We start from the raw sequence: 25,591 nt of genomic DNA, 5'->3' as shown, positions 1-25,591 counted from the left end.
GTCATGAGATTGAGCCCTGTGTTGGGCTCCATGCTGGGCGTGGAGCCTGCTTAAGATTCTCTCTCTTCCCCTGCCCCTACCCCCACTCCCACTCATGCTCACTTACTCTCTCAAAAAAAAATCATACACTTCTCTTAATACCTTGTCAGCTAATTGATATTTTAAATATGTTTATTTTTATATTTTAGTTAATATACAGTGCAATATTGGATATATTTAAAAGAAAAATATGCCCTGAGAATAAACTGATCTTAAGTTTCAAAAACTAGTATTAGCTTGGTTAAGAGTTCTTTTTAAAATTTATGATACTCTAATTGATTTAAACAAAATTCAGACAAAACTTCATAAAAATATACAGATGTATACAGACTTTAAAATTGTTTCTCATTTGGAGACAGCATGTTGTGTGTTACTGAGTCAATGGAGCTATAAAATGAAAGTATAGATAGGGTATCTGTGCTAATTGATTTGATAATTATAATGACAGAGCAATGCTCACTGATGACAAGTTGTCTTCTTGACACTTAGTGTCCATTCTACATTCCACTGCTCTTGCTCATCATCAAAAGCACCTCCACTTTCCTCAGCAGACTTCAGTCCATTGTGCAGAATCCACCTGCAGCACTTTCACCATCAGGAGGTGTCAGGTGGGCAAACACTCTGTGCAATGCAGAGAAGCCTTACAGAAGACAACAGGGGACTTGTAGTGTTGCTGTCAGCCTGACGGGGCCATAGATGGGAAATGTCACAAAGGTATCTAGAGAAAGCAGTTGAGGCAGGGAGTAGGGAAAGGTCTCTGGTATGGACTGTAAGTGAGAGACTGGGCAAAAGCAGCAGCTACAAGTTAATGGAGAGTATTTAGAGTTCTTCTAGATAATCAAGTGAGTACGGCCAGAAAGACTTCAGGCCAGGTTTGTGGTAAAAGGGTTACATATAAGGAAAATGAGAAAGAGACCTAAGGAAGGAAGAGGAGGCAGCACAAAGCACTGGGTATGTTTCTAATTATCATTTTACTTTCTAGGAAGAAAAAAAAGTCAGAAAATAGGGTTTATAACTTAGTTTCTAAAAGGTAATAAACCTGATGTCATACTTACTTTTAAAAAAGAAGCTAACTGAAAAAAAAAAGAAAAAGAAAAATAACTCTAGTCCTACTCACTAATTATATTTTGAGAAATGGTCTTAGAGGTATACTGGTAGAAATCAAGGTGAAGTAAGACCTTCTGCCCAGATTCTTACTTAGGTAGCATCTATGAATTATAGGAAGGCATACCTTAACAATTTCTTCTCCACTGACATGCCGCAGCCGCCCTAGTATGTCCATGATCCGGTCTGGAAAAGCCTTCCATTTCAGCAGAGCAAGGAGGTCCACTACAAAGCAAGCCCAAAAGTAGTGAACACTGGCTATGCCAAGGACAAGCAAAACCCAGACTTTCCCTGCCAAGGACAGGTGGAATCTGGGGGAAGAGAAGTAAGTAGCTGCTAACATTACAACAGACTCTTTAGTGCTGATATCAAGGGCAAAGACACATCTGTGAAATCTGGAGGTGCATTCTGGAGCTAATAAAACCATGGGAAATCTTACAGGTTGCTATTACCAAGTGGTTCCTTCAACTTCAGATGAAAAGAATGCCCTCATTGTGGCATGAAAAAGCAATTGACTTCTGTTTCCCTTAGCATGTATCAGCAACATGGAACCAGTCACTGAGGACAGGGAGCGCAGCACCCTGTAGGTACCACCACCTACCATTCTGGGTGAGTTTGGTGGAGGAGAGCTGTGTGGAAATGAAGAAAGACTCTTTGGTGCTGCGCTGGAAGATGAGGCTGGAGGGGATGTTAGGGCAGCCATTGTAGTCCTCTTTGCAGCAGGGCAAGCCCAGGTACAGAGCATGGTTGTTAAACGTGCTATTCTCATCGCACTGCAGGCAAAAGTAGAGAACACAGAATGTTTCCTGAACCATGACATGTGGAAAACTCAGGTCACAGATTTTTCGATGTTGATATTTGCTCTCATCTTCCTGAGGCTAGATCTTGGGCCTCAGGTCCTCTTAGAAGAGTGCTTTCTGTTCAGAAACTCCCCATATGGCTCACATGCCTTTTAGAGAGAACATGGTGGGGCAGGTGGCCTCCATCTGCTGTGCAGGCAACTTTGGGTGGCAGCCATGCTGTGATAGCTGACAAAACCATGATCTCAAATGGCAGGTCTCTGAATGTACTAGCTAATGGCACAGAGGAGTTGGTAATAGACTTCCATTACTTGTGGAGTGGGAGGTGAGGGACAAAGGGCCTGCTGGCATTACTTGTGGGAGGAAGGTCACTGTAGTTACATGACAAAAGCCTGCCCACAGCTGTCCTGCTGTCATCTACCAGCGCACTACCCTGGATCCTTTGGCCTGCCCACTGAAAGCCACCTAACTCAGAACCATATGTGAGAGTGGCTTCAGAAGTGTGAAGGTTGAGATGAGAGACAGCCAGGCTCCATACCTTGTACACATAGAGCTCATGGATGTCATCTGAGAGAGTGGTGCCATCATCCCGCATCAGGGGTGAGAATGCAAAGCCAAAGAGTTTCTTTTCCCCTTTGTCCTTTGCTGCAACCAGAGCTAAGTGTTAGTTGTTTTTGCCCTTCACTTTGCGTTTTAACAGAAATTCCCCTTGTGCTTATCACCTACATTCTTTACTTCTTTATCCCTTGCTTTCATTAATTAGGTACATACCTGACTGCAGGAATGATGATAAATGTACTAGACTGAATTTCCACTTATATCCCAAGGTACACAGGCTATCTAGACCCAAATAGAAACTAGATTGCTAGTCTTGATAAATCAGAGGCTCTTTAAGGAACAGTTTAATATGTACACAGGAGACATCCAAAGGAGGATAACACTGGTAATTATCCAGTGTCTGGACCAGACACAAAGAAGGACGAGTACTAGACCTTTTCTGGTTTTGAGTCACTGTACACAGAACAGCCTCTGTTGACACCCCATCTCTGAGTACCCATTTATTCAGAACTCATTTTATTGCCCCAACAATAAGAACCCTCTTAATTCTCTTTCTGAGGAAAGAACTCTGAGACAATAGAACATTCATATCTTCCAAGGAATGTGGAGAGAAGTCTCACTCACTGGAACAATGTCTGAACTCGAAGCGCAGGTGGGAGCCCCGGAACCGGTCAATGGGGATGGGCAATTTGATAATTTCTCCCCAGCGAGGACTATTACTGTGGTAGAGGACAAAGGAGTGGTAGGAACTCCTGTTCGGCTCTCCTGAACCCAAGCTTATACAATCCTGGAAGAGAGAAGCAAAATAAAGTGTGATCTTGCTGGAGGAAGCCCATGGATTTCTCTGTCACTAGGACACTTTCTCCTTTGCGCAAGTCTTATTTTCCCACCAGGCCAAATCTACAAGATGAGAAAATTCATTTGACTTAAACTCAATACTTTTGGAAACAACTGTATAGATGGCATAAGGAATCAGCAGTCAACAATGCTCCTTCTTTTCCATGGGGCAAAAGTAACCACACACGCTGCTCAATAAACTGGAGGGCAGCTCAACAGTGTATGTGAACCACTAAGATAGGTTCTTCATCCTCATTAAGAAAGGAAACAATGAACTCCACAGGAGAAGTCAACTGTATATGGCACTTTACCTGATCAGAAAATGAATTAATTTATAAAGTGGAGAGAGCCTGTTTTCTAATCTTCCTTACCCCAATGTTGCACTGGCATTTTAGGTTGCCCGTGGCTGACTGTCTTTGGATATAGACAAGGCAGACCAGATTTAATTTGACCTCCTGTTTTCAGACATTGCCATGAAGATGTAGTCCCATCTTCCTGGAAGACAGGAAGTTGCAGGCAATACAATCAGGAGCAGCTCCCTATCTGCACAAGGGTGGTCTGAGAAGCTGACAGCTCTGCTGACCTTGGCATTATCCATGCCAACAATGGACACGCCTTAGTCTTCGAGATGGGCTTTTAAAAATGAAACAAAAATCAGTGCTTCTACCACCAATTAAACAATATCCTCCATTTATTTCTAGCTTTGGGGGATGATTTTGACTAATTTTACCTATTTACTTTTGTAAAATGTGGATGACCACTCCTGCTCTGCCTACCTCACAAGGCTATTGTCAACATATAGGAGCGAGGTCTATAAAACAGTGATTTGCCTTCTGTCAAGTGCTGTGCAAATGATGCCTTGTTATTTGCTAGCGACTTCACCATGACATGACTGAGGGAAATCTGACAAACTGACAATGGAAAAACAGCACTCCAGGTCTTCACTTTGAATGAAGAGTGACAGAAGATACACTTGCATCCTTGTACTGGCATTGGCTGGAAATAATCTTTTACAGCCTGAGTCTGCTGTTCCTTGTAACATAACTTGGTACCAGCCAGTGAGTGCCTAAGTCCTACTCCTGACCAAAGAGAAACTTTTTTTTAGCTTTCATTAGCTTAAGGAACAAAAAGAGTGGGACCTAATAACAGTTGCCAAAAGTAGGTAGCTTGATGCTAGACAGAATGGCAGAAAAAGTAACATGTAGGACACAACTAGAGGGAATAGGTCTAAATTGGAGCAGGAAGGATTGAGGTCAGACTGGGAAGAATTTCTAAAAAGGCTGTGTGACACTGGAAGTCATTATCAAAGCATACTGCAGGGTTTCCTTGAAGAAAAGGCAGAGAAGAATGCATATGTGGTGATGTGAGTGCAGTCTGCTTGATGAATGGGTCTCTGAATAAAGTCCATAGACTCATTAAAATTATTACAGGATTAGCCTCCTTTCCCAACTGACTGGCAAGTCTTACCTTCAGTATTTCTCCATCTGCGTAAAGCACATACATGGTCACTTCAATATTCTTTTGTACACTCTTTCCCCCTCTCTCAAAATCCCCCTTCTCCAAGGTTAGGTACAGGTCATTGCGGATATCACCTATGGGGAGAGAAATGTCATGTCTTCAAGACCATAGGAGGCACACTGCCCCATTTGTACGGAGGACCAGGCTAGCATTTGGATCCTCCAGTGTTGAGGTGGGTGCTCAGAGCATTGCAAGCTTGGTTAATAACGGTGGACATTCTACTGATATCAGTGCGGCAGCACTCTGTTGGTTAGTCAGGTGCTCTCTAAGTCTAATTTCTAAAGGTGTTCACCACAGTTTGTCCAGGGTGGGAAAAGCTGAGGCAGAGAATCTTCTCTTATATTACAGGTGACTACTCAGTCTCTCTATCTTCCAGGAGAATAGCTGAAATCTAAACCTTCCAAAGGGGGAAGATTTTTAGAATCAACAGGAATAACATTTATTGTATTATGTCTACTACTTAACTACTAATCACTCCTCCTTTCCCTCCAAAAAAAAAAAGTGGTTTCCTTTTTCCTTTATGGGTTTTCTTTTTCAACTTGCAACCCTTCTGAGTCTGACTAGAGGATACACTACTTTTTCCTTCTGGAGGCTTAGCTCCAAATCCCATCCCTTACTGGAATGCCAGACCCAGGTCACTGGACTGTCATTTTTTTTTCTTCTTTGTGTTGCAAGTGCTCTGGGAGCAGATGACTTTCCAGAAGCACAGGTGCTAAAGCACTGGGGTAACAATCTGTTATGCTCTTTGCTTCTCTCTGACTTCTGCCCACTTTGCCAATATCTGCTGCTCGAGACTTGGGCAGGTGAAGCCCAAACTGCAAGCCGAAATGACCTAAGAAATGACCACATCTGCCTTTTTTTTAGGGTAAGGGGATTGTCTATTCATGTATAAGAAGAGCTCATTTGGGCTGCTCTAAGCTTCTAAGTTTGTAACATGACCAATTTTATTCATACATTCTAAAGAAGGTATTTTGACTTTCAAAACAACAACCACGATGACAACCACAACAACAACAATGTAAAGTCCTGGGAAAAAAATCTTCAAAGGGAAAAAAATGGTATAGGAAAACATGTAAGGTCAAAGTGAAGATGTGCTAACAGCCTGAAGAACTCAACTGAGAGGTGATGGAAAGATTAACTTGCAAAGTAAGCCAATTCAAAACATTCTTTCTACCTCAGTTCTTAGCAAAACTGAAAATTTTGAAAATGTTCATTACTTGGAATCACAATGAAATAAACAGATATTGTTTTTGGTTAGCAAGTAAGCTTTCTGGTTTGGTCAGATACATGATGATGGCTCATTTTCTGCACAGACTACCTTTCTGATTATGCAAGTGTCTTAGTATCTCCTATGCATGAAACATGATAGACTAGAACTGGCATATATCTTGAGCTGTGGAGGTCTTCATGACCAGACCTATTATTCAGGTGGTCTTACTATACCAGAAGTGCAGCCATGGTTATTTAGTTGCATAATGAAGTTCTCAAAATATTTCAGCATGAGTGAGGAAGAACAGCCAACGAGAAGCAATTAATTATTCTCTGACAGCCCAGGGAACTTTCTCTAATGTGTGAAAAACATCTTGTTCCCCAACAGCCCTGAGGCTACCATGAAGGGAAAGGAAATTATGTTCTGAAAATCACATACAAATGCAACTAACTGCTGGATAGGTAGGACAGCCTAGAGGATGTCTATTCTTGCAGTTCACATGGACTTCCCTCCTGGCTGAGAAAAGCCTCTACTTCGAATTCTCAGGAGTCTGGACTTTAATCTGCCTCCTTTGGACATCTCTGCTTCGGCCCTTCAAGCATATCATTAAAATAGCACTCAGGTGTGCAGGTAAGGTAGGAAAGGAAAGCAGAAGGGAAAGTCAAATCCATCATTTTGCTATTGTAAGGGCAGAAGCTGAATAAAATCATTCCTAAAAGTAAAATTCAAAATTAAATGGGACCTTTATTATAGGTAATTGGTATTATAATGGGACAAATCACAGTTGGTTACACCTTGAATTTTTAACAATTGAAACAGACATCTTAGAGCCTTCTTTTGATAAAAGTCTTTTACTTACACATTAGCTCTTCTATGGAATTTAAGTAATTATTAAATTTCTACACTGATTTGGCAGAAAGTGAATAGTCTAGAGAATTTTAATGTCTAATCTACAGGATAGGTACTTTGTTTAACTATTACTCTGGTTTAAACCAGCACTCTCTAGAAGTTATTCTCAAGGTAATCCACATGACTTGTAAAAGCAGATACCAGCTACCAGCAATAATATTCTAGCTTGTACAAACATTTTAAATTTCTGTGGCTCTCCACAACAGTTAACCATAAATAAACGTGTCCTTCAAATGAAACATGTGAGCTTTTCCTATCAATATATGATACAGAATACTCATACAAAAGTGGGAATTACCTTGGAGATTGATAATGACAGAATTTGGTCTGTGTTGATTATATAGAGTGAGTCCATGGTTTCTGGGGCAGCTCCTCTGGAGCATTTTAAATCAACATGCTAATTTAAAATGGAAGGGCTGGGCTAGATATTCCTACAGCTTTCATTCTTTTAAAACTTCCTATTTAAATAGAATACCTTCAGTGATATCTTGCTGAGACATTTTATCAATACAAGTAAACATACCCTCTGAGTTACAGACTGAAGCAGCTTGATTTCATCAGATCTTTTGCTGCTCTTTATTTGGAGAACAGACTTGCCTACACCAGGACTATTCTCAGCAGAATAGGTATTAGGCCTCTTTATGGGTTGCAGTTTTGCAAATTATGGCCTCAATTTCGAGAACTGTGATAGTTAATGTTGCTGGGGCCTTCTTGTCAAAAGCTCTCTGGGGATCATTTAAATAGAGCTCTCCACTAATTCTCCTGGAACTAGGAGAAAACCTAAGAAGCAGCCAATGTGAAAGCCTCCTGGGATCTAACGACCCAGGCCTGCCTGACAGCTCCCGAGATTCCCTGCTCTTCAGCTGTCCTTATTACATGTTACATGTTCACAAAGCCTACAGTGGAATCATGTGTTTGGGTTAAGGCACTGTCTCCAGGAGGCTCCTATAAACTTTAGCGCCAATTGCAAGGAAATATTACCAGGAGAGGGATGAGGACAGGCACATTACAATGAGGATGGGAAAGAGAAGGCCTGAGCAGTAGTTTGTGAGGTTAGTTTACAGAACACTGGGTGGGTGGCTGCATTCTAATCACCTAGGAAACTTATTAAAACTAGATTTCTAGCGTCTACCTCTTGAGATTCCAGTTGGTATTGGGTGAGGCTTGTGTACATACTTTAAACAAAACCAAAAATCACAAGGCAATTCTGATGTTCTCCAGGGTTTAATGCCAGGGAACCAGACCATGGGGGTTTGCTGGGAAGCTGCTGCTGAAATTTTTCTGGGTGTTAGGGACTAGGCAGCCCTTAAGCAGAACAGAGGAATGTTGAGAGGGGTATGGAAGTGGGAGGTTTTTCTGCGGGATGTGGGAGTAGGTATTATTGAGGGCAACTCTGCCTCCCTTTGTTAGGTGTGCTCTGCTTCCTAAGGTTGGCAGAGCATCTAAAAGCATCAGCAATGCCTTTTTATCTCTGTTTAGTGCTCAGCTGACATGCAACAGAGTTTCTTGAATGGAAAGATGAATGAATGAGGTTGTTCTTATAGGAGGGCCTCAGAATAAACTTTGTTCTTTTCACAGTCTCAGAGAGTAGCCAGCTGTTGGTATAGCTGCTTGCCAGAGAACTAGGTACTTAAGAGTAGGTAGAGGTTGGCCAACTTTTTCTGTAAGAAGCCAGATAGTAAATATTTTAAGCTTTTTGGGTCACATAGGTCTCTGTTACATGTTCTTTGCTTTCACAACCCTTTTAAAATGTGAAAAAACATTCTCAGCTGGCAGGTGGTACAAAAATAGGCCTCTGGCTGGATTTGGCCCAGGGACTATAGTTTCCTGATACCTGGCTTGGGTGTTTATGTGTCAAGAACAGCTTTACTACACTGCAAATACACATCAAAAATCCAGATTCTTGTAAGTATAAATAAGCAGCTGCTGGGAAGGAGCAGAGTAATGAACCCGAAGCTACCTTCTTATGTCAGGGATTGGCCTGAAACATTCTGGGGTCTTTATGGAGTGGGAGGTTCTAGAAGGAAACAGTGTTCTTCAGCTACCAGAAATCTTAGGGGGCCAAGAACACTGTGACAGAGCTGCATCCAGCAGTCACAGAGAATTGCACACCTCAGTGGCCAGGTGTGATCCTCTGAAGACCTGCACCCTGGTATGACACTGGAGAAACAGAGCTCACAATGTGTTTGCACATCTCTTCTGACAGCAGTCTCTGGAGAGGTTTCAGAACCTCTGAGGTCTGGCTTGTGCACCAGAGCATCTGTTAGCAGGAGAATCTCCTGCCAGATACTCCAGCCTTACCAGGAATTTTGGGTCCACATGGTTCTAGCCTATGTAGAATTCCATCCCAGGAGAAATAATCCAGGACAGCCAATACAGATTTGGGCACTCAGTCTTGTTTAGACTCTTTATTACATTCATGTTCCTTCTGTATAAATTAGTCATACCACATATTAGGAAGATTTGGGTTCAAGGATACTAGTATTTAACACTATTATTTACTTATACCTCGTCTACTTCTAGATAGGATTAGGAGGGAGAGTGCTTTCTTTCCCTTAAGATCATGTGAAACTAGAACTAACCTTCTCTCTCTCAGCAGACATAGCAGCCTGCTCAGCATGGCACCAATTTTATCTTTTGGCAGAATAGGAGTGAAATCCTCCGACAGCATCATGGGGATATGGAGACATTAACAACCATTCAACTTAGACAATTTCAGGCATATGACCAATGTTGTAATGCGTTATAGTTCTTATTTTATTTTTTAAATGTTTGTTTATGATGATTTTGAGAGAGACAGAGACAGAGCATGAGTGGGGGAGGGGCAGAGGGAGAGGGAGACACAGAATCCAAAGCAGGCTCCAGGCTCCAAGCTGCCAGCACAGAGCCTGATGTGGGGCTCAAACCCACAAACTTTGAGATCATGACCCGAGCCGAAGTCGGACGCCCAACCGAGCCACCCAGGTGCCCCTTATTTTTTTTTTAATATTTATTTCTGAGAGACAGAGAGAGACAGAGAGAGAGAGAGCGAGAGAGAGCGCGCGCATGAGTCAGGGAGGGGCAGAGAGAGAGGAAGATACAGAATCCGAAGCAGGCTCCAGGCTCTGAGCTGTCAGCACAGAGCCCAATGTGGGGCTCGACTCATGAACTGGGAGATCATGACCTGAGCGGAAGTCTGTCGCCCAACCGACTGAGCCACCCAGGTACCCATTATTTTAAAGAAGAGACCTCTCCCCCTGCCAAAAAAGACTCTTACGGGAATTCTCAGAGTATCTAGAAAAGACAGGTTCTTTACCTTCTTTCTTTTTTTAAATACAAGGATATTTATTTTGAATCACTGTAGTAACACAAGACTGGAAATAATCTAAATACACACAATAAAGGGCTATACAAATTGTGATTCACCCAGAAAGTAGAACCATATGCGCCCATTAAAAACAATGAGAAAATAGAGGTGGTCCCACATGCTTCACACGGAATAAATTCCAAGAATTCTTAGCTCAGGACAATGGGCATAGTGTTCTACCATTTGCACAAAAAGAAAAAAAACAAAAATGAAATATGGTTTGTGCATAGCCTATCTCTGGATGTTTACAGAAGAAAATGGTTGGGGTGCCTGGGTGGCTCAGTTGGTTAAGCGGCCAACTTCAGCTCAGGTCATGATCTCGCGGTCCGTGAGTTCGAGCCCCGCGTCAGGCTCTGTGCTGACAGCTCAGAGCCTGGAGCCTGTTTCAAATTCTGTGTCTCCCTCTCTCTGACCCTCCCCCGTTCATGCTCTGTCTCTCTGTCTCAAAAATAAATAAATGTTCAGGAAAAAAAAAAAAAAAAAAAAAAAAAAAAAAATAAATAAATAAATGTTAAAAAAAAATTAAGCAGAAAATGGTTAACAACAGCTGCTGCTGGGGAAAGGAACTGGGGTAAGAGAAATATACTCATGAGTATTTTACTTTCAAACCATGTCTTCAGTGTCACACTTCTACTGGTTTCAACTGTTACAAGATCAGTGATGTTCCCTGCTCTAACAGGAAGACAAGAATGGGCATGGTCTGACATCATTTATATATGGTTATTCCTTTCTTGGGTCAAGGGTTATTCCTTTCTTGGGTTATTCCAACCTGTTGTCAGACCAGATGTGATCATTCCTAAATCATCCCTTAGATATTGCCAAAGCCTCATTTGACAGTCAGACTGACCACTACTACTTGTGGCAAATACTTTCATCACTCTTCCTGAGGAGAGCTTTCTTTCAAAAGTCATGCCTTTGTCTTTTATGTGAGATGTGTCCAACAGAGCTGAAAAGAGAAGCTTTCTACCTTTCTGATTCTGTATAGCCTGGGATAAGCACTACTCATTTTCCTTTCAATGGAAGTAGCTGATGTGTCTCATACAAACTTTCCCCGTAGCTATACACCTAGGGCTTGTTAACGTTTTCTAAACATTCCACTATGTTCTTAGTTACTTCAGATCTTAATGAACACCTAAAGTAATACACAGTCTTCTAGATTGGGCTAGTATCTTCTTTTTTTATGTCAGTTACCCCAAAGGGTGAGGCTGATGAAGGATTAATAATGTACATGATACCCCACCCCAGTATTCCAACATTCCATGAAACAAATGAAGATGGAAACAAAGCAGGCAAAAGCAGACAGGACACACAAAAGCAGGAACTTACACCCAACTATCTTCATCTCTGCACCAGAAAGAAAGGGGCGACAATGAGGGGACAGCACAGAGAGAGACAAGAACAATTAAGACAAACAGGAAAAGAGAAAAAAAAAACATCACTTGCAGATCGGTGATGAAGCATGCACTTTTTATCAAGAGTCAAAGCAAAGGACAGAGTGTATTTCTTTTTTTTTTTTTTTTTAATTTTTTTTTCAACGTTTATTTATTTTTGGGACAGAGAGAGACAGAGCATGAATGGGCGAGGGGCAGAGAGAGAGGGAGACACAGAATCGGAAACAGGCTCCAGGCTCTGAGCCATCAGCCCAGAGGCTGACGCGGGGCTTGAACTCACGGACCGCGAGATCGTGACCTGGCTGAAGTCGGACGCTTAACCGACTGCGCCACCCAGGCGCCCCATGGACAGAGTGTATTTCTGAGCACAAGGGCAAGAATCAGAGGGTCCCCTAGAAGGATGCCATGCCTGCAGAGTTGCTTTCTAATGGGCAAGTTCAGAGCAAACCCAGAGAGCAGTACTTGTGCCAGGTCTGACTTAGGGAGGGACAAAGCCTCCCTAAGGCAGAGTCCTCTCTAGGACATGGTTCTCAAAAGGGGTCCCAACCAAGCAATATTACCATCGTCTCAGAGCTTATAAGGAATGTAAATTGTTGGGTCCCACGCCAATCCTATTGCATTAGAAACTCATGGGGGGTGGGCCCAGCATTCTGTGTCTGCAAGCCCTGCAGGTGACTCGGATACATACTAACACTGGAGAACCACTGATTTGGGAAAAACCTGGCCCTGAGCCAGAGCACACTAACTCAAAAGCAGGTTTCTTCTACCAAGAAAGAAGACCATTTAAAAAACTCTGCACCTATTGAGAGATCATATGGTTCTTGTCCTTTCTTTTATTGATGTGATGAATCACGTTGTTTTGTGGATATTGAAACAGCCCTGCATCCCAGGTATAAATCCCACTTGGTCATGGTGAATAATTTTTTTAGTGTATTGTTGTATCTGGTTGGCTAATATCTTGTTGAGGATTTTTGCATCCATGTTCATCAGGGAAATTGGTCTATAGTTCTCCTTTTTAGTGGGGTCTCTGTCTGGTTTTGGAATCAGGGTAATGCTGGCTTCATAGAAAGAGTTTGGGAGTTTTCCTTCCATTTCTATTTTTTGGAACAGCTTCAAGAGAATAGGTGTTAACTCTTCCTTAAATGTTTGGTAGAATTCCCCTGGAAAGCCATCTGGCCCTGGACTCTTGTTTTTTTGGGAGATTTTTGATTATTAATTCTATTTCCTTACTAGTTATGGGTCTGTTCAAATTTTCTATTTCTTCCTGTTTCAGTTTCAGTGTATTTGTTTCTAGGAATTTGTCCATTTCTTCCCTATTGCCCATTTTATTGGCATATAATTGCTGATAATATTCTCTTAATATTGTTTTTATTTCTGTGTTGGTTGTGATCTCTCTTCTTTCATTCTTATTTATTTGGGTCCTTTTTCTTTTTGATCAAACTGGCTAGTGGTATATGTATACAATGGAGTATTACTTGGCAATCAAAAAGAATGAAATCTTGCCATTTGCAACTATGTGGATGGAACTGGAGGGTATTATGCTAAGTGAAATTAGTCAGAGAAAGACAAAAATCATATGACTTCACTCATATGAGGACTTTAAGCGACAAAACAGATGAACATAAGGGAAGGGAAACAAATATACAAACAGGGAGGGGGACGAAACAGAAGAGACTCATAAATATGGAGAACAAACTGAGGGTTACTGGAGGGGTTGTGGGAGGTGGGGTGGGCTAAATGGGTAAGGGGCACTAAGGAATCTACTCCTGAAATCATTGTTGCACTATATGCTAACTAATTTGGATGTAAATTTTAAAAAATAAAAAATAAAATTAAAAAAAATTCAAGACTTAGAAAACAAGTTAAAATGTAATTCCCACAGAGCCATGTGACAGAACTCTGTACTACTGACTCCAGGGAATAGGCTTTCCAGGAAAGCTAAGCACTCCAGAGGGATTTAGGAGGTGGTGGCCCAGCTCTTCTAGCTTGGGGATGGTCTGCAGGAGGGCACAGCCTCTTCTTGAGCAAAAAATTTTAAATCATTCCTTTCAGTTTATAGTCTTTTGGCCAGCAGTTCTCTTTAAAGTTTTATTTTGGTTACTTCACTGGGAACAATGTTAACTCTAACTTGTTCACCTGGAACACCTGTCCTACTCTGGTCTTTCCTGCTCATCTTCTTGAAAAAAAAAAAAAACCTAGGAAAGAAGTTATTAGCTTTTGAACTGAACTAAAGTGATTTTGGACAGAAGGAGGACATGCCCTCAGGAATATGGTGACCAACCAATAAAGGCTGTGAATGCTTAGTTTCAAAATTAGGCTTAAATTCCCATATCTATTTGTTCTTCTATAGTCTAGAATGTCATCTCCTTGGTTGGAGTGTGTCTTTTCTGGGACCACCAGCAATAGCACTCTTGCCTCTAGCTTGCTACCACGGGTCATGAGCAGAGCTGGATAGCTGTATAGTCAGGACTTCAGCTGTGGCACAGAGTAGCACATCTCCTGTTCACAGTAGTCACGTGATGTGTATGTACACACCCTTGGAAAGCAATGGGAGATCATCAGAGGGACCTTTTTCAAAATGGTATGTTGGATACTGGTGTGGCTAGAGCCTGGTTGAATTCTGTAACTCAGAGCTCTAAGCTCTGTCAATATGCTTTGAGCCCTATCTGGGTCATCCTGACAAACAAGACCTCTGCAAATGAGTGACTGACAATTTCTATCAAATGCTGTTTTAAAATAAGAATCATAGTTTATGAGTAATTATAATTTTTCCATTTACTCCAATCTCTCAGACTTAAGTGTTAGAATGCTCACAGTTACTGACATAATTAATTGCCTTGTTCATTTCTCATATATATGTCCATGTGCCAAGAAGTTGCAACTTCTTGTAACTTGGTCACACCAGCACTGTAAGGATGGAGGGACTGATGCAGCCCAGGTACAATACTCCTACAGGTGACAGATGGATCAGCCGCAGGTGGACAGGTGGCCAGGAAGCCAAGGGAGTTCTGGCTACATGGTTTCCCAAGATAGGGCAACTGCATGTAAAACATTCCTGTACCACTTTTACTGTTGCTCCAGCAGAACCTGCAGGCCAGCGCTGTCACCAGGCCTGAGAATGGCAAATCCACTCTGATGAGATCGTGGAGTGCATTAAGAGGTCTGTCAGTCAGTTGTTAGCTCACAACCTTGGGAGTGCCCATCTGCAAAAAAAATCTTTCCTCAGGGGGAAGAAGGGTAGAGAGGGAGCCAGATTATGCACAAAGGACTGCTTCCTGCCTGTGAATCAATCCTTACTTTCAGTTTTGGCACTTAGTGCTCAAAGGCAGACAACCCAGGAAGCAGCATACTCACAGGCCTGGCCTGGACCTCCCACGATGGCCCAGTGTCTGAGCCCTGTCGGGCTCAGCCCTGTGGAACCCTGTGGTGACAAATCCTATGATGGTCCCTTAGCTGCCTAGGGGAGGGAAAACTCCCTTAACCTCAGCTTCCTTCACCAATGCCTGATGCAGCTGATTTCCCAAGACATGTCTAGCATACCCAGGTCCTTTACAAACCTGTGTGTTGATGATGCAAAGAGATGCAGGGTGCTCTACAAAAAGATTTCTTTCCATAGATGAGGGTTGGACAACATAATTCTTAAAATAAAACTTTGCTTAAGAATTTTTTCACTAAATTTTGTTTCTTTTTAATATCTGTTCACTTCACTTGTTTTTAATTCTCTGACTGTGAAGGCTAAGAGGAAGGAAATGTCCAAATGTACAAATCTTAAGTTCCTAAAAGAAATGAAGGACTTTAAATATATCTCTTAGAATATATGACTCCACTTCATGAGCCTGGATATCTAACTTAAAAAAAATCACCAGATCAATTTTGGTAACCATCTATTCTTTCTTCTATGACATTTTGTCAAGAACCCAGGACTATGCCTGGGCTCTTCTTGTCCTGATAACCAGGGCTGTGGAATGGTGTCAGGACACTGTGAAGGACATCGTTCTCCAACAGTCAGATGTGGGCCCTTCATAAGCATGAAGTCTCCCAAGCATTTAAAGATAAACATGGAATTGATCGAGTAGCCTAGGATCCCACACAGATCCTTCTGTGTGCAGAGCAGGAGATGAGGGCTGTTCACAGCAGCTTGTTCTGCATTCACAGTGTCTACGAGTGGGGGAAGCAGATAACAGAAAACAAGTCCAGGCATAGTGTGGGAAGTTGTAAGGCAGCTGGAATCTATCACATGGACCTTCTCTGTGCTCAGACCATACTCTGCTTTGGGTTTGTGTTGACAAATATTTCCAACAAGCGGATTTAGAACACCATGAAGAAGTCCAAATAGGTGATATTTAGAGTGGTGACAATCAGTTCAGTCTGGCCTGCCCTGGATCTTTCAAACAGAAGCAAATAAGCTTTTACCAGATCATTAAAACTCAATGGAAAGGGTAGGTCCGTTACTCCTGTAATCCATTCAGAAAACCAGCTATTTGCCTGTTCAGATTCCCTTGTCTTTGTTCACATCTTCTCTGCTTATCAGACCACCTGCCCTCTATATGAGTCACTCCCGTCCTTCCCTCACACCTTAAGGCCCTCGTGGCTCTGATGGCCTGTTTTGATCCACTTTGGATGCTTTGCCTGTATCTGCCTGACTAGGAAATGTGAACCTGGGATTGAACTGCTAGAACCACATGTGAGGGTTGATGCATTTCCACCTTCTGCACTAGCTCTCCATTGGGCATTAGATGGGAACAGTGAGCCAATTCCTGAGAAACTGTCTAGGTAGTACTATTCCTAGTGCCTAACTTATACCATTTGCCCCATTTGTTTTCTGATACATTAAAATACATCTGGTTTTCCTACATGAATTGGATTCATCAATACTACAGGCACATATTTTGGTATATTTTTCCCCTTAAAGAGGAAGTTCTTGTGAGCCAATTTTCTAGGAAATGTAATGGAAGAGAAAAAAGTAAAAGGCATCCCCCTAAGAAGAACTCCATGTCAGTTCCTACCACCCAGTCTCTACAGGAGACAACAAAGCCCATCTTCTGGGTTGTCATGTTGCAGATGTCACGTTGGTGAATATGATGTGGAGGCTTCTTGAAAAAATGCCAACAAGGAGCCACTGACTCCAGATTGTAGTCAGCAACCTGGCTTGGGATACAGAGGCTTTTAATGGCTGCATGGCTCCTCCACAGCACAGTTTACCATCTGCTCATGAGAGAAGCACTGGACTCCATCCTTCTAACCCTTCTCCCAACCCAGTCCCAAGAAGTGCAGCCTACCTGGCATGATGACATCAGGAAATCCCAATTTTCTTGTAATTGCCAATCCCCTATTAAATATCATGGGGTTTTCCCTCCTAATCTGTTCCATATCTCCACGGAGAAGCTGCAGAGAGATGATAAGACCTGCAAAAACATAAGCATTTTCTTACTCAGAACCACATTTCCACCCTGTTTTGTAGTACTAGAAATGACATAAAGAGTCACATTTTTTTTCAGGAGGAAAATACACAAAGTTTAGCATTTTTCTTGAGAAAAATTCTGATGTAGAAAGTATATACTATTCTGAAGAAACATTCTAGAAAGCTATTTAAGAAAAGATAACCTCAACAACCCAGAGAACTAGTTTATTATATACAGACCGAGGTCTGGGAGACTGTGTTGCCTTTTTCTCTGTTCCTCAGCATCTAGCCCAGGGTCTGGCTGGACCCTAGCAAACACTCACTGAATGGGAGGGTTGAACTACATAAACCATACATTTAGGAACCCAGAGAAATCTACAGAAACAATGGAAGACTAGAAACAAAGAAGACCCTGTGCCAGGATGTCCCCCCAGCTGAAAACGAATGAGCTAAGAGGTGCTGTTTTATGCTAGGAGTATGCTAAAATGTGGGAAGCAACTTGCTGGTTCAACCTTGCAACAGCTTGTAAAGACAGCAGCAGAGCAGACATCACGTTCCCTTCAGGGAACCACTGCACTTCAAGGAAAAGGGATGTTTTGTGGGGCTAACTGAGCTTTGCTTTAGACTATAAGCTTCAGATCTTCCAGATGATCCCAAAAGCTTTGTTCAGAACATGGGAGAACCTGTAATGTGTCCCCAGGTGAGCTGGCTTCCACTTCATTACTTGTATGTACCCTAGGAGTTTTGCACAAAGTAAGAATCTCCTGGAAACCATCCTCTCCCCTGCCCCCGAGGGTTACTACTGTAGCCACTGGCTAGAAGGCTGGGAGGTCAAGCCCAGATAGAGTTAGGAAGTGATTCTGAGACTCTGTGAATGAGATTAGCTGCTAATAGGATGATGAAGATGCTGATCTATGTGTCAGCAGGAAGCAAACTCATCAATCTAAAAACCTGGGAATTATGATAGTTAGGATTACCAGAAAAGTAGTGGCTAGAATGGAGACAGTGACAAGAGTTGTAGGATAAGAATGGTTTGGGGGCGCCTGGGTGGCGCAGTCCATTAAGCGTCCGACTTCAGCCAGGTCACGATCTTGCGGTCCGGGAGTTCGAGCCCCGCGTCGGGCTCTGGGCTGATGGCTCAGAGCCTGGAGCCTGTTTCCGATTCTGTGTCTCCCTCTCTCTGCCCCTCCCCCGTTCATGCTCTGTCTCTCTCTGTCCCAAAAATAAATAAACGTTGAAAAAAAAAAAAAAGAATGGTTTGGAAATGGAGAGAAGAGAGGGAATGGAGAAGTGGAGAAAGAGAGATGTCACACAGAACAGTCACAGGTACTCTATCTGTCAGATCAAAGTATCCTAGTAACAAGGAACATGTACTCTCATAGCTGGGCTGGGGGGTCATCAGGGTTCCACTGCAACTCAGAAAGAACCTCAAGATGATCTTATTGCTTTGGCCAAATTCATGTACCCCAAGAACCCTGAGACTGCACATATGATGTCCCAGGTATCATTAACAATGAGATCACAGTGCTCTGGAAAGCAGATATATGGTATTCCAGTTGTTAGTCTGGTTAATGTTTAGGTTTTGAACACCCTATTTTTTTTTATAGCCTAATTACTTGGTGGACTCAACTACAAATAACTTATGAGCCTGAAAGGCTGGAGGTCAGAATCCAGATCACAATAAACTCTTCAGAAGAGAGCAGCTTGTGAGGTACTCACAACCCCTCCCCCACAGCCCCAGCACATTTATCTGTGGTATCTTTACATGGCTATCAGATATTATCCTCTGGGCGAACAGGGGTCCACCATCCTAGGAGACAGCCTAAACTGGAGCAGATAGCTAAGGATCAGACAATTCCCAGAATCTGAGATGATAGAGGGCAAAGGAAAAGAAAATCAATGGGTTCATCCTTCTCACTTGGCACTGGCAAGGATTATTCATTCAAGTGCCCACTGACTATCTTTCCTACCTTTTATCTCATTTTCTGAGCAACCAAATTGGCCTAGAGATGCAAAGTGCAACTTGTGAGGATGCAGACTGAAGACACTGGGAGAGGTGCATCTAGCTTTTGAGCTATCCAAAAGGAATTCTGAATAGCTGCTCTGAAGTGTGACAAGCAAGAGGAAAAGGGCTTCAGTTTATGCAAGAGAACACATGAAAAGGCACATGAAGGATGAAAGAAGTCACCAATGGAGGCTATAAAACTTCATCTGCTTTTGTAGAAATTGGGATCCTGGAATATGTGAGTCCTCTTCCTGGTTCTGAAGCCCTGAGTGATTGAGGCGCATGCCAAATAATGCTAAGCATGGTCCTCAGGACAAAAGAGCCTCTGTAAATAACTCAGAAAAGTGACCCACTCGCCTACGGAATATGCAACCAGTCCTTTAGCAACACTTGCTCATCTACCTACCAATCACCTGGCTCTCAAGCCAAAGAACTTGAAAGTAACTAATTCTATTACAATTTCTCTGTTAAAATGATCTCTGACACAAGAAAACTGTTTTCTTACTAAATTTCATCTCAGATTAAGACTGTCCCATAAAAATATCCCACACATTTGTGTGGAATACTGGAAGGTCAGCAACCTGGCCCTTGTCCCTCTCAACCCCCATCTCTGTGAAGAGATGAGTGAAGATTAATAATGTAAATTAATCCCAGCCCAAGAAACATAAAGAAAGCTGTATAAGTCATTAAAAAATACATAGAAAATTAATTTCTCAACTGTTTTGTTTTCACTTGTTTTTAATGATCTTCATGCTACTGGAATTACTAAAAGTTACTTCTGTGGCTACATATCTAAGAGGCCAATCTAAGGGAGTTAGTGATGAATGATAGTTTTAGTCTCAGCACCTAAAACTAATGTAGTAATTCCTTCTGAATTTTGTATGATTTAACTCGAAGGGAGAGCACTACTGAGTTCTGAAACAGAACTGCCAAGGCAATTAACTGTCCACAATGTTTAACAAAGATGGGTGACAGTTTATAGCAAAGTTAATTTTTTATAATGACATGTCTTTTTTTTTTTAATGAAATTTATTGACAAATTGGTTTCCATACAACACCCAGTGCTCATCCCAAAAGGTGCCCTCCTCAATACCCATCACCCACCCTCTCCTCCCTCCCACCCCCCATCAACCCTCAGTTTGTTCTCAGTTTTTAACAGTCTCTTATGCTTTGGCTCTCTCCCACTCTAACCTCTTTTTTTTTTTTTTCCTTCCCCTCCCCCATGGATTCCTGTTAAGTTTCTCAGGATCCACATAAGAGTGAAACCATATGGTATCTGTCTTTCTCTGTATGGCTTATTTCACTTAGCATCACACTCTCCAGTTCCATCCACGTTGCTACAAAAGGCCATATTTCATTTTTTCTCATTGCCACGTAATATTCCATTGTGTATATAAACCACAATTTCTTTATCCATTCATCAGTTGATGGACATTTAGGCTCTTTCCATAATTTGGCTATTGTTGAGAGTGCTGCTATGAACATTGGGGTACACGTGGCCCTATGCATCAGTGCTCCTATATCCCTTGGATAAATTCCTAGCAGTGCTATTGCTGGGTCATAGGGTAGGTCTATTTTTAATTTTCTGAGGAACCTCCACACTGCTTTCCAGAGCGGCTGCACCAATTTGCATTCCCACCAACAGTGCAAGAGGGTTCCCGTTTCTCCACATCCTCTCCAGCATCTATAGTCTCCTGATTTGTTCATTTTGGCCACTCTGACTGGCGTGAGGGGATACCTGAGTGTGGTTTTGATTTGTATTTCCCTGATAAGGAGCGACGCTGAACATCTTTTCATGTGCCTGTTGGCCATCCGGATGTCTTCTTTAGAGAAGTGTCTATTCATGTTTTCTGCCCATTTCTTCACTGGGTTATTTGTTTTTCGGGTGTGGAGTTTGGTGAGCTCTTTATAGATTTTGGATACTAGCCCTTTGTCCGATATGTCATTTGCGAATATCTTTTCCCATTCCGTTGGTTGCCTTTTAGTTTTGTTGGTTGTTTCCTTTGCTGTGCAGAAGCTTTTTATCTTCATAAGGTCCCAGTAATTCACTTTTGCTTTTAATTCCCTTGCCTTTGGGGATGTGTCGAGTAAGAGATTGCTACGGCTGAGGTCAGAGAGGTCTTTTCCTGCTTTCTCCTCTAAGGTTTTGATGGTTTCCTGTCTCACATTTAGGTCCTTTATCCATTTTGAGTTTATTTTTGTGAATGGTGTGAGAAAGTGGTCTAGTTTCAACCTTCTGCATGTTGCTGTCCAGTTCTCCCAGCACCATTTGTTAAAGAGGCTGTCTTTTTTCCATTGGATGTTCTTTCCTGCTTTGTCAAAGATGAGTTGGCCATACGTTTGTGGGTCTAGTTCTGGGGTTTCTATTCTATTCCATTGGTCTATGTGTCTGTTTTTGTGCCAATACCATGCTGTCTTGATGATGACAGCTTTGTAGTAGAGGCTAAAGTCTGGGATTGTGATGCCTCCTGCTTTGGTCTTCTTCAAAATTCCTTTGGCTATTCGGGGCCTTTTGTGGTTCCATATGAATTTTAGGATTGCTTGTTCTAGTTTCGAGAAGAATGCTCGTGCAATTTTGATTGGGATTGCATTGAATGTGTAGATAGCTTTGGGTAGTATTGACATTTTAACAATATTTATTTTTCCAATCCATGAGCAGGGAATGTCTTTCCATTTCTTTAAATCTTCTTCAATTTCCTTCATAAGCTTTCTATAGTTTTCAGCATACAGATCCTTTACATCTTTGGTTAGACTTATTCCTAGGTATTTTATGCTTCTTGGTGCAATTGTGAATGGGATCAGTTTCTTTATTTGTCTTTCTGTTGCTTCATTGTTAGTGTATAAGAATGCAACTGATTTCTGTACAGTGATTTTGTATCCTGCAACTTTGCTGAATTCCTATATCAGTTCTAGCAGACTTTTGGTGGAGTCTATCGGATTTTCCATGTATAATATCATGTCATCTGCAAAAAGCGAAAGCTTGACTTCATTTTTGCCAATTTTGATGCCTTTGATTTCCTTTTGTTGTCTGATTGCTGATGCTAGAACTTCCAGCACTATGTTAAACAGCAGCGGTGAGAGTGGGCATCCTTGTCGTGTTCCTGATCTCAGGGAAAAAGCTCTCAGTTTTTCCCCATTGAGGATGATGTTAGCTGTGGGCTTTTCATAAATGGCTTTTATGATCTTTAAGCATGTTCCTTCTATCCTGACTTTCTCAAGGGTTTTTATTAAGAAAGGGTGCTGGATTTTGTCGAAGGCCTTTTCTGCATCGATTGACAGGATCATATGGTTTCTTATCTTTTCTTTTATTAATGTGATGTATCACGTTGATTGATTTCCAAATGTTGAACCAGCCCTGCATCCCAGGAATGAATCCCACTTGATCATGGTGAATAATTCTTTTTATATGGTGTTGAATTCAATTTGCTAGTATCTTATTGAGAATTTTTGCATCCATATTCATCAGGGATATTGGCCTGTAGTTCTCTTTTTTGACTGGGTCTCTGTCTGGTTTAGGAATCAAAGTAATACTGGCTTCATAGAATGAGTCTGGAAGTTTTCCTTCCCTTTCTATTTCTTGGAATAGCTTGAGAAGGATAGGTATTATCTCTGCTTTAAACGTCTGGTAGGGGGCGCCTGGGTGGCGCAGTCAGTTAAGCGTCCGACTTCAGCCAGGTGACGATCTCACAGGTGACGATCTCACAGGTGACGATCTCACAGTCCGTGAGTTCGAGCCCCGCGTCAGGCTCTGGGCTGATGGCTCGGAGCCTGGAGCCTGTTTCCGATTCTGTGTCTCCCTCTCTCTCTGCCCCTCCCCGTTCATGCTCTGTCTCTCTCTGTCCCAAAAATAAATAAACGTTGGAAAAAAAAAAAAAACAAAAACGTCTGGTAGAACTCCCCTGGGAAGCCATCTGGTCCTGGACTCTTATTTGTTGGGAGATTTTTGATAACCGATTCAATTTCTTCGCTGGTTATGGGTCTGTTCAAGCTTTCTATTTCCTCCTGATTGAGTTTTGGAAGAGTGTGGTTGTTCAGGAATTTGTCCATTTCTTCCAGGTTGTCCAATTTGTTGGCATATAATTTTTCATAGTATTCCCTGATAATTGTTTGTATCTCTGAGGGATTGGTTGTAATAATTCCATTTTCATTCATGATTTTATCTATTTGGGTCATCTCCCTTTTCTTTTTGAGAAGCCTGGCTAGAGGTTTGTCAATTTTGTTTATTTTTTCAAAAAACCAACTCTTGGTTTCGCTGATCTGCTCTACAGTTTTTTTAGATTCTATATTGTTTATTTCTGCTCTGATCTTTATTATTTCTCTTCTTCTGCTGGGTTTAGGCTGCCTTTGCTGTTCTGCTTCTAGTTCCTTTAGGTGTGCTGTTAGATTTTGTATTTGGGATTTTTCTTGTTTCTTGAGATAGGCCTGGATTGCAATGTATTTTCCTCTCAGGACTGCCTTTGCTGTGTCCCAAAGCGTTTGGATTGTTGTATTTTCATTTTCGTTTGTTTCCATATATTTTTTAATTTCTTCTCTAATTGCCTGGTTGACCCACTCATTCGTTAGTAGGGTGTTCTTTAACCTCCATGCTTTTGGAGGTTTTCCAGACTTTTTTCTGTGGTTGATTTCAAGCGTCATAGCATTGTGGTCTGAAAGTAAGCATGGTATAATTTCAATTCTTGTATACTTATGAAGGGCTGTTTTGTGACCCAGTATATGATCTATCTTGGAGAATGTTCCATGTGCACTCGAGAAGAAAGTATATTCTGTTGCTTTGGGATGCAGAGTTCTAAATATATCTGTCAAGTCCATCTGATCCAATGTCTCATTCAGGGCCCTTGTTTCTTTATTGACCGTGTGTCTAGATGATCTATCCATTTCTGTAAGTGGGGTGTTAAAGTCCCCTGCAATTACCACATTCTTATCAATAAGGTTGCTTATGTTTATGAGTAATTGTTTTATATATTTGGGGGCTCCGGTATTCGGCGCATAGACATTTATAATTGTTAGCTCTTCCTGATGGATAGACCCTGTAACTATTATATAATGTCCTTCTTCATCTCTTGTTACAGCCTTTAATTTAAAGTCTAGTTTGTCTGATATAAGTATGGCTACTCCAGCTTTCTTTTGGCTTCCAGTCGCATGATAAATAGTTCTCCATCCCCTCACTCTCAATCTAAAGGTGTAATGACGTGTCTTTAATTAAGGAGGCTAATAAAGACCTGAACTATTCCTTGAGTAATCTATGAAATTTTTTGACATGAAGACCCTAAAATCCTGTAGTAGAAAACCCATGCTGAGAAGCTTGGCAACAGAGTGGAAAGCCAGTGGCCTGGAGTATGGAAACCAGGGCTCCCTGCTTTAGCCATGAAGTCACTTCATTGAGCTTCAGTTTCCTCATTTATTTAATGAAGGAGTTGAAACAGGTAATTTCCAAGATCTCAACAGCTTCCAAGTCAAGCCTTACCTAGAAGCCATCAGACACACACTTCAAAGAGAAGCAGCCTATTTCTCCTCCTGGATTTTCCACAAGTACATGGAGACCTCTAACTGGGACACCCTAACTAAGGCTATATGAAGTCTGGGGTGCCTTTCTAACACTGTTTGAATGGCCAGTGTTTGTGAGTTCCAGACAAAAACCACAGACACTGAAGATGGCACCATCCCTGCTCACTCTAGGGAATGAGACACAATTCAGCATCTTAATCTGGTGAGGTAATGGGGGAAACTACTCTTTCAGCTGTTTTTTAAAAATTTTTATTTATTTATTTTTTAATTTTTTTTAACGTTTATTTATTTTTGAGACAGAGAGAGACAGAGCATGAACGGGGGAGGGTCAGAGAGAGGGAGACACAGAATCGGAAACAGGCTCCAGGCTCTGAGCTGTCAGCACAGAGCCCGACGCGGGGCTTGAACTCACGGACTGCAAGATCATGACCTGAGCCGAAGTCGGCCGCTTAACCGACTGAGCCAGCCAGGCGCCCCTCTTTCAGCTGTTTTAAAAAGTGTATTATTACTACCATCTTTCTTCTAAAATGTTCTCCATGTTTTTTTTAAAAAAGTTTTTAATGTTTATTTGAGAGAGAGAGAAGTGGGGAGGGGCAGAGAGAGAGGCACACAGATCTGAAGTAGGCTCCAGGCTCTGAGCTGTCAGCAGAGAACCCAATGCAGGGCTTGAACCCATGAACTGGGGGATCATGACCTGAGCCTAAGTCAGACACTTAACTGACTGAGCCACCCAGGTTCCCCAAAATGTTCTCATGTTTTAATCACATCATGTCCCAAGAACTTGTATCCAAAGGTTAACTCTTTACAAATCAAGTACAGTAAATAAAGCAAAGAACACCACAAACATGGATATGAATGGGAGTTTTCCAAATTACCAGTAACTTTTTTTTTCTTTTATAATTAAAAGCTGTGAGCAGGGAAGAGGGGCAGAGGGGAGAGAATCTTAAGCTGGCTCCATGCTAAGCAGA

The 25,591-nt window shown here is 41.9% G+C and overlaps 1 protein-coding gene across 3 annotated transcripts in view; it reads right to left on the bottom strand.

Moving 5' to 3' along the window:
* DOCK3 (dedicator of cytokinesis 3) overlaps positions 1 to 25,591 on the bottom strand; it is a 580,531-nt gene that overhangs the window by 93,656 nt on the left and 461,284 nt on the right. For all 3 annotated transcript variants that reach the window (XM_047849906.1, XM_047849909.1, XM_047849907.1), the window contains 6 exons: positions 16,992 to 17,117; positions 4,806 to 4,930; positions 3,126 to 3,288; positions 2,482 to 2,588; positions 1,745 to 1,916; positions 1,271 to 1,368 (listed from right to left, as the gene is read on the bottom strand). In XM_047849906.1, coding sequence (XP_047705862.1) covers positions 1,271 to 1,368; positions 1,745 to 1,916; positions 2,482 to 2,588; positions 3,126 to 3,288; positions 4,806 to 4,930; positions 16,992 to 17,117 — 791 coding nt within the window. The remainder of the gene's footprint in view (positions 1 to 1,270; positions 1,369 to 1,744; positions 1,917 to 2,481; positions 2,589 to 3,125; positions 3,289 to 4,805; positions 4,931 to 16,991; positions 17,118 to 25,591) is intronic.

The sequence above is a fragment of the Prionailurus viverrinus genome, chromosome A2, assembly GCF_022837055.1.
Source record: "Prionailurus viverrinus isolate Anna chromosome A2, UM_Priviv_1.0, whole genome shotgun sequence".
Lineage (NCBI taxonomy): Eukaryota > Metazoa > Chordata > Mammalia > Carnivora > Felidae > Prionailurus > Prionailurus viverrinus.
Note: the sequence above shows the minus strand (reverse complement) of the source record. Positions and strands in the feature narration are given on the sequence as shown.